The sequence below is a fragment of the Vanacampus margaritifer genome, chromosome 10 (assembly GCF_051991255.1).
Source record: "Vanacampus margaritifer isolate UIUO_Vmar chromosome 10, RoL_Vmar_1.0, whole genome shotgun sequence".
NCBI lineage: Eukaryota > Metazoa > Chordata > Actinopteri > Syngnathiformes > Syngnathidae > Vanacampus > Vanacampus margaritifer.
Genome location: NC_135441.1, coordinates 4,214,980 through 4,225,000, shown reverse-complemented (window position 1 = coordinate 4,225,000; position 10,021 = coordinate 4,214,980). Strand labels below are relative to the sequence as shown.

The following is a 10,021-nucleotide window of genomic DNA, read 5'->3' as shown; positions in this document are numbered from 1 at the left end:
CCAGCCATCCATTACTTTACCGAACCACTGACCATTATTGATAAAGACGGAACAGAATACCCAGATCAAACTTTCGTTTACGTGCCTCGTTGTCCTGAAAACCTCACCGGACGAGATTTGATAAAAACCATGAGCCTTGTATTAATGGTCGAAGGCTCTAGCATGGTCGTGACAAAAAAAGAGGACAAGAAACACCAATGCAGATGTTAGTACTAGAAGGAAAAGACAAACCACGCCCATTCTACAGTCTGGATCCGATCCAAAAAGGTCCAACATCAGTAACAAACAATCTGCAACAGATGCCAGAACAAATCCTACCAAATTCAAATTGGGTGCCCCAAACTACGTACCCACTTCACTCCACCATCCGCTTCGCCCCGAACAAAGAGGACAGAAACTTCTGATCAATGGTCCCGATTGACAACCATGCGGGCCCAAATAAAGGACCTAATTTGGGACGAACAGGCAGGATGGATGGCAGCCACAGTAATCTTTCCAGATTACATATATGCATTAACCACATATGAAGGCTTTGGCATTCCCTTCCACATTTCACTGGCAAAACCAACAGGCTGGAGATGGAAAGACATAGGATCAAAAATAAGAGATGTAACATGGTCCGAACAACGACTCCCGTGGACTCCATGTCAAGATGGAAGATTTAAACGCATCATGTCATCAGGAAACGTGGTCTGGAGGAAAAAACTAAACTGGGTGACAACATTTGTCCCCAGCACCCACGTAAGTACATGACATCCGGAGGAAACCACGATCCTGGCACTAAAAGACGCCATGGATCAAATACCACCTCAGCTGTGGTCAGCGTCAAAAACCGATGTGGGCCTAATGACCACAGCCACAGAAGTAACAATTGAACCAAGAACAAACTATCGCCCACGAATCAATCAATACCCACTCAAACCTGATGCCAAAGAAGGTATCACACCAGTAATCACGAACATGGTAAAAGCTGGAGTGCTCATAGAAGCCCCCAAGGTAACTTGTAACACTCCAATCTTTCCAGTAAAGAAAGCAGACACCACGACCTGGCGAATGGTCCACGACTTAAGAGCCGTAAATCAGGCAGTAAAACAGAGAGCCCCCTGCGTCCCCGACCCCCACACTCTACTCAATGTGCTGAAGCCACAATAGAAATGGTTCACAGTAATTGATCTAAGCAACGCCTTCTTTTCCATCCCATTGCACGAGTCTGCCCGTCATTGGTTTGGTTTCACCTTTAATCAAAAGAAGTATACCTATACGAGACTACCCCAAGGCTATGCAGAGAGCCCCACCATTTTCTCTCAAGAAATCAACAACTGTCTGAGCCTCCATGAACACAGTGAAACCACTCAAATCTTGATTTACGTAAATGACATTCTCATCGCCAGTCCAACCAAAGAAGAAAATCAAGAAGAAGCAGTGAAACTGTGTCAACACCTGGCAAAGACAGGAAACAAAGCCTCACTGACCAAACTACAGTGGACTCAGACCGAAGTAGTTTTCTTAGGTCACATCATATCGGCAGAAGGAAGAAAACTAACCTCTGATCGGAAACAAGCTATCCTTGATGCCCCCAAACCAAAGACCAAAAGACAGATGATGGCCTTCCTAGGCCTAGTGAACTTTTGCCGTCTATGGGTTCTGGACTTCGCCGAAATAACGCAACCACTGGTGGATTTAATTTACCAAGAAGACATCGCCCTGGCCGATCCCATCACATGGACGAAAGAAGCTAATGAGAAGTTCAATCAGATAAAACAGACCATCACAAGCACAGGCCCCTTGGGCCTACCCGACTACAAGAATCTGTTCACCCAAACAGTGGACTGCAAAGACGGATTCATGACATCCGTCCTACTCCAACAACATGGTACACAAATGCGACCAGTGGCCTACTACTCAAAGAAACTTGATGCTGTCGCCAGAGCCCTGCCCCAGTGTGTCCAAGCAGTGTGTGCCGCAGCAATGGCTGTCCAAGCATCCGCCGAATTGGTGTTGTTCCATCCCACCACTCTACTAGTAACACACTCAGTAGATGTTCTTTTGACTCAAACAAAGATGTCATTTCTCTCACCAGCAAGACATCTTGGCCTAACAGCTGTACTGTTGTCCCAACCCCATCTTACCATCAAGAGATGCAGCACTCTCAATCCTGCAAGTCTCCTCCCAGTGGAGACAGATGGGACACCACACAGTTGCACAGAAGCCACCGAGGAAATCTGCAAACCAAGAAGAGATTTGTTAGACACACCCTTACAAGAAGGAGAAGCAGTGTTTGTAGATGGTTCCTCAAGCAAAGATGAACTAGGCAACACCAACACAGGCTATGCTGTGGTCACACAACAAAAGACACTGAAGAGCGGACGAATAATAGGAAATCTGTCAGCACAAGCAGCAGAACTCATCGCGCTAACAGAAGCATGTAAATTATTCAAAGACAAAGCAGTAACAATTTGGACCGACAGCCAATACGCCCACTCGACATTGCACATCTTTGCCGCCATGTGGGCTCGACGAGGAATGAAAACATCAACAGGAAAACCTGTTCAACACGCCAAATTACTCATTGACCTTTTGGCCGCTGTACTGCTACCCTCCAAAATAGCAGTATGCAAATGCAAAGCTCACACCTCAGCAAAAGACGCCGTTTCTGTAGGAAATGCAAAAGCAGATTTGGCAGCCAAACAAGCAGGCCAAGTCAAAACAAAGATCGTCATGCTCGTCAACCACAAAGAAACACAACAACACAACAACATTCCAAAACAAGTACTAATTGACATGCAAAACAACGCTCCAGACAAAGAAAAAACACTATGGAAAATGATGAACATTGAACTCACCCCAGAAGGCCTCTACCACAAAGAAGACCGACCAGTCATCCCCCGCAGTCTGTTCCACGCAGTAGCCACATTGAGTCATGGGAAGTCCCATGTCTCAACAGGAGGGATGATATCTATGGTAGAACAGACAATGACAATACCACAGGGCTTACAAACCTATTTTAAAACTTTTTGTAGGTCATGTATGGTGTGTTGTCGTCACAATGCTCAGGGAAATCTTAAGACCACAGAGAGGGAAATGCCCAGTGGGCTCCTAACCATTTGAAGTTTTACACATGGACTTTATTGAACTACACAGAAGTGGTCAGCACAAGTACTGTTTAGTGTTAGTAGACTCACTAACTAAATGGGTTGAACTTGTTCCTTCAAAACATCCAAACGCCCTCACAGTAGCTAAAGCTATTTGTAAACACATAATACCAGAACATGGCATTCCACGAGTCTTGTGGAGTGATAACGGTAGCCATTTTGTAAATACCATCGTTGACAATATGGCCATCCATTTAGGGATCACCCTAAAAAATCATTGTGCATACCATCCACAGAGCGCAGGCTTAGTTGAACGGACCAACGGTACTATTAAACTAAGACTCAAAAAGACCATGGAAGAAATCAAAAAACCATGGCCTGAGTGTTTATCTCTAGTAAAAACTTACATGAGAATAACGCCAAACCCACAAGGGATCACGCCCTTTGAGGCAGTAACAGGCAGACCCTTTGTGCTCCCCTTATGGGAAAATCAGCCATGGTCAGACAAAACAGGAGAGGCAGATCCACTAACTAAATGGTTATGTGACTTGTTTAAAGAACGGACTGTGTCAAGAGCAAATGATCTGCCCTCTACCTCTCTTCCCCCTGCACAGGACACGGTGACCCCGGGTGACCTGGTGTTGGTGAAGGTGATAAAAAGGAAAACATGGTGGAGCCCACGCTGGGACGGCCCATTCGTTGTTCTCCTGACCACACCCACCGCTCTCAAAATCGCTGAGAGAGAGACGTGGATCCACCAGAGTCACTGCAAAAAGGTCACCGAACTCAGATAAGGGATTACCCCCTGATTCTTGTCAAAAAGAAGAAGAACAAAGGAGAAGATGACCCCTTTTCAGACATTGTTTGGACTTTGCCTGTGGCTAACCATCACCACAAGCGCCACGAAGATAAAAATGCAAATCTGGGGCCCTGAAGCATCACGTTTACAGTGTCCAACTTGGCTGAACCCCAAAACCCTCGAGTACGCCTACACCGTCTGCTCCCCACAGGCCCCTGGAACTGTAGATCTTGTGGTGCCCCTAGAAGGACTCAGAAGCAGGTGCACTTCCTGTAGTATGGGGTACTTCGATACTACTACACTGGTGACTGGAAGCGCATATCCAACACCACAGTGGTATGCAGGGATTCAACCAGAGTGGGACGGGATGAAATATGGGGAGGGGTGGGATTCAGTTTTTGCCATGTCCGATTCCACCATCACCTGGAAGATCACTGACACTGCAAAACAATACCAGGAAGAAGTCCCCAAACTCAAGAAGAACAATACCCATTTGACCATAACTATAAAAACTGAGGAACAAGGGTGTCTCCAGTTCGCTTTAGTGCCATGGGAATCATCTTATAATCCAGCATTCCCATTTCAATTCTGTATCTTAGAACCAGAAGCACAACCCACTTATACTGGGGGCAACCCCGATCCGTACAAATTTGTCCCCGTTAGCATCATTAAAGTAAAAGAAAAAGATCGGATCACTCTGTTACAAGCTTGGGATGACCCCTTTAATAATGGTGAACATACACACCCCCTAGCAGCCAACACCTGGTGGCAATATGCCAATATGACTGCATACAAGAATAACGTGTCTGGTTGTTATGTTTGTTCCCTCTTACCCCATGCAACTGCACAGCCAGCTTTGTACGCTACGCCACTTACATACACAGATGGATTAGAAGCCATGGCCAAAACCTTTGCCCCCCCACCCACTTCTAATGCCAAGCGCCTTTCTGTGCTCAATCAAGCGTCTGCTACAGGATTTAAAGTCACCCTGGACAAATCACATTTGGCTCATTGTAATGAAGACGACTCATATTGTTTCCCCTTGTGTGTCAAATTAACAGGAACAGGGGACATGTCCATCTCATCAGTCGACTCCAAACACTGTAACCACACTACACTCGTGCCACATAGTGATGCACCCGAGGCAATTGAGGGTGTCTGGTGGATGTGTGGCTGGAAGGCGTATATGCAACTGCCTGTCAGCGCCGCAGCCATCTGTACTCCTGTCTCTGATCACACGTACATAGTAACAGCAATACCAGGCCCCCCAAGCAAAAGGCCCAAACGCCATGTTACTTTCAGTGAACATGATCCCATTTGGGGAAGTAATGTCCCCATAGAGCACAGATATTGGTCGACTGGTGACAGAATCACACAAGCCCTGTTCCCCCACACTGGTGTAGTGAAACTCGCACTCAGAATAGAAACTATTGACTACAGATTCCAAAGTTTTGTTAATGCCTCCATCCTTTTAGAAGAAGCCCAGAATGAAGTTATTTCTGCCACTCGCCTTATGGCCCTTCAAACTAGAATGGCAGTTGATTTGGCCTTAGCTCCCCAAGGAGGAGTGTGTGCAATGATTGGAGATCATTGCTGTACTTACATCCCTGACAATAACCAAACCATAATAGACGTCCTACACACCATGAAGAACCTTAGGGATACTATGACACGTGAAGACCAGGTTACCCCTGGCTGGTTAGACTGGTTATTCTCTGGCTCCTGGTCCCAGGTTCTCCTTAAAATTTTGGGCCCCTTCCTTGTGATCATTATAATGTTTATCTTATTATGTGTTATTTGTTCCTGCTGTATTGTCCCAATGTCTAAGAGGTTAGTCGCCCGTATGTTCGTGGCCCAGATGTATCAATATAACTTATTACTTATACTATATATACACACATATATATATATATATATATATATATATATATATATATATATATATATATATATATATATATATATATATATATATATATATATATATATATATATATATATATATATACATACACACATATACATATACATACATATACACACATTATTATTTTTTTTTTAATGGCTGGGGGCCAAAAGTGTTCCAATATACCTAGAAATTACACATGCAAAATATTTTTTCAATATATGATGCTTTAGGAGTGCCACCATATATATATTTTGTTTGTTTAACGTTTAACTATCAGCTAGCAACCGTTTGCTAATCACAGTTAGGCTAGTTAAACAAACCTAATGGTTACATCATAACATGTTAAGATGGACCAGTAGGTTTTTCTTACAGTTTAATAAACCCTGATTGATATTAAATGATAATTATTTTTGACTGTTAATGGAAACAAAACCATTTCATAGTTAAAATGGCACATAATAGCTACTAGTAATGGCCCAATTATTGTTGAGTACATTACACTATCATATCATTCAGTCATTTAGGTATTTTACATAAAGCTAACTAAGCTAGCAAAGGTTTGCTAACCACAGTTAGCTGTGTTTCCCACAGATTGGAAATCTACTTGGGTAGGTGGACTCCGGCGGGGGGGAAGGGCCAGTTAGGGCTGTGCAATTAATCAAAATTAAATTACGATTATTATCCTCCACGATTACAAAATGGGCATAATCGTACAAAAACTATTATTAATACTAGGGCTGGAACGAGTCCTCATCATTTCTGCCTCGGATAACCGCTGAGATAGTTGTAGTCAAGCTAACGGCAGTATGCATAACATTTTGTTGCTGTTGTTTCACACAGAAACGCATCGCCGACAAGCGTTAAGCGCCTCCAAAGTGGGCTCAGTCACAAACGCGTCCAAATCAAAAACCTTGATTCACGCATCTCACACGACGGCACAACTTAAGCACAGCTGACCCCACTTGGCAATCAGCCGGACACCTTGCCAATCCCGTCAAGTTGCTCCGTGCAGCCAAAGTCACCGGCGCCGCCCTGCACACTCGCACGCAAAACCTATTCAATGTGTTAGAAAGTTCCAATGCACAAACAAAGCAATCTCAGATACCTACGTAACCCAAAAACTAAACCTACAATCTCTTCTGAAGCATGCCGGGCTCAAGGCATACGTGCAGCCCACTCAGGAGAATCCACTCCACCCAGGATGTGCTTCAAAAATAATAAACAAAAATAATAAATAGGTGCCCGATGGAGTGGCTGTAACACTGCAGGACACCTCTACACTAATCTGGGACGGCAATGTTAAACATGCGGACTCACAGCAAACACACACACAAATAAAAACGGAGCACCCACTCAAAAGCAACCACCACCCCAAGTCTACCTAGGCTCCCGGGCGAGCTCCCATTTGTTACATGCTAGAAGATGGTAGGTAGAAAAAAACGTGGAACAGGTGGATGGCAAAAAAACAGGGCAAATGTATTATTCCCCCTCAAAAAAGAAAGCTCTCAAAAATAAACAAAGACAATAATGGAAGTCCTCCAACACAAGTAAACAAAAACAGAACTAAAGAAAACTGCTGCAGCAAGGTGGAGAGAGCCCAGTCTCTTTTCAGGTGCCACTCCGTCCTTCTTATAGGCGCTGAGCTAATCAGCCCACCAGGTGCGGCGAATCAGGTGTAATTAGCTGGAAAGAGCAGAGGCAAGGAAAACAATTGCACTGGGACTTGGCCCAGGGCCGTAACAGTTAGTTAGTTAGTTAGTTAGTTAGTTAGTTAGTTAGTTAAAGCAACACTAAGGAACTTTTCAGTTTAGGTTGAAAATGGACAAAAGCGGTATTGTTATCGTCTGAGGACAAGCAAATTGCGTCGTTTTTCTAGCTCACCCCAGCAAGTGAAATCTGGGCCAATGATCCTTGACTGTCCTTTCATCCGGGGTAGCTTTTGATGTCAGCACATTTGTAGTTTTTTGTGTGGCGGTGTTCCTACCATCCTCCTCAAAGTTGCTTAGTGCCAGTAAAAAGGATACAGACCCCCTCAGGCCATGGCAAAGGTACCATTTAACTAGTTTGAAGTCGATGTTTCATCAGAAAAGTTATGAAAAGATTTTAAGTTTGAAAAGTTCCTTAGTGCTACTTAAACAAACCTATTTTAAAAATGGTTGCATTATAACGTGTTAAACTGGACCAATAGGTTTTTATTTTTATATAATGAACACTGTTTGGTATTAAATGAAAAAAAATATTGACAGTTAAAGGAAAAACATTTTGAAGGCTAATATTGCACCAAAGCTAATAGAAATGACCCAATTATTGTTAGTAAAATAATGCTAAAATAGGATTGTAATCACTATCCATGTCAACATGTTTTTTTCTTTCTAAGGCTAGGATGAAATTGGCTACCATTGCTGCATTCAAAAAAAGTTAGCTCAATTGTACGTGCAATCAATGTAGTCAATGACTGTGCCAAGCGTGGCATCAAGGTCACATCTGATTTTGTTGGAGTGGCCAGGAAGGAGCAGCATCTGCTGAACATGTGTGCTGCAGGTAGTTGAACTTGACCGTAGCCACCAACCCAACCTGCGCAGCCGCAAACGCAAGCTAATCCCTGAATAGCATAGTTACTCTTAGGGAGAGGGTTGGGAGAGTTGGAAAAGTGGACGGGACTCTGGAACTGACTGAGCAATTAAGTTTTGGGTTTAGTTAATATACCCTTTTATTTTTCTATTAGTTATCCACTAAAGAGAGACTGTTCCACTATGTATCTTAGCATTGCTCCTTGTGTGTAACAATAAAATCAATTCAACTTTATATGCGTCTAATTTCCATCACTACTTCAAAAAAATCAGGTTAAGTCCACACAGGCATGCCCCATTGACCTTCATTCAATATGTCTACAGGACGAATGAATGTAGAGTAGTTGAAGGTTGAGTTCTGAGAAATGTCCAAGTTCCCTCTAAGGGTAAACAAACTAAATGAACTGTGATGACCCAAGAGAATATACTACTGTTAAAAACTGTACTCAATTTTCATTTCCCAGTGAACTTTGGACAATTACACAAAAAATATCAAATTTTTAAAAAACTTGCAAAAGTTTGTGTACTTGGTGCCCCCCCCCCCCCTTATAAATATATATATATATATATATATATATATATATATATATATATATATATATATATATATATATGTGTGTGTTTGTGAACACTTTTCCACATCACACACAAGACCATCATTTAAATCACTTCTCAAAGTCCACCAATTCTACCCTGCCTTCATCATCTATCCATTGACTCACTTTGCTGTTTACTTATTTATTTTTGCCTCTTATTTCACTTTTTATTTCTGAATGTGTTTTATTCATTGTTATGTTTTTAACCTGTTAAGTTTCCTTTTTTTAAAGCGCTTTACACATAAAATGTATTATAATCATGATTATTATGAAAACACAAAAGTCTAAGTACCTTTGTTCATTTCATGTATCAGCTGCTGAAATGCGTTTTTAATACAAAGAGAATTCAGGGCCAAGTGTTGCACATTTATAGAAATGAATAGCTGTCTGCCTGCCTCTGACACATAGAGAGCCGTACAATATGTTCCAAAGCGTCCATCTGACAGAAAATGAAGACTGTTATTTTCTACTACATGCAGCACATCATCAATTTGTCCTTCATTTAACCAGGTAAGAAACTCATTGAGATTAAAATGATCTTTTCCAGGAGTGACCTGTCCACAGGGGCAACAAAAATACACAATTGTTACAACAATTAAAGACAAACAACAATATATATGTATACACAAAATCCTCAACATACTATCAATCAATAAATCCAACAATTTGCTAAAACTTTAACAACAGTCACATTGCCCTTTTGATGATGCAATATAATGGTTGAACAAACATGTCGTTTTTAGGGTCTCCTGAAAAGTTACGATTTTGGAGGTACAGTACAAGGTTTTGGCCCAACACCATATATATATATATATATATATATGTGTGTGTGTGTATTTATTTGATATACACGTATGTAATGTATCTTTTGAATTGTTTTTTTCTACAGGTGACACACCTTATACATACTTAACTCATTCCAATTAGTCTGCCATAGATTTGGCATGGATGGACTCCCTCAGTAACCTCCTAAACCATGAGATGGTCCTATTTTTTAGCCCATAAATAGTCCGATAACAATGTTAAGTTATATACTGTAACTAGTTTGAAGTCGT

The 10,021-nt window shown here is 42.0% G+C and overlaps 1 protein-coding gene across 1 annotated transcript in view; it reads right to left on the bottom strand.

Annotated features, from left to right (window-relative positions):
* The window catches only part of LOC144059497 (uncharacterized), a 47,272-nt gene extending 42,481 nt beyond the window's left edge, over positions 1 to 4,791 (bottom strand). Inside the window, exons 1-3 of the mRNA XM_077578624.1 lie at positions 4,768 to 4,791; positions 2,575 to 2,653; positions 2,130 to 2,222 (exon numbers count right to left, since the gene is read on the bottom strand). Coding sequence (XP_077434750.1) covers positions 2,130 to 2,222; positions 2,575 to 2,653; positions 4,768 to 4,791 — 196 coding nt within the window. The remainder of the gene's footprint in view (positions 1 to 2,129; positions 2,223 to 2,574; positions 2,654 to 4,767) is intronic.
* Between the last annotated feature and the right edge of the window lie 5,230 nt (positions 4,792 to 10,021).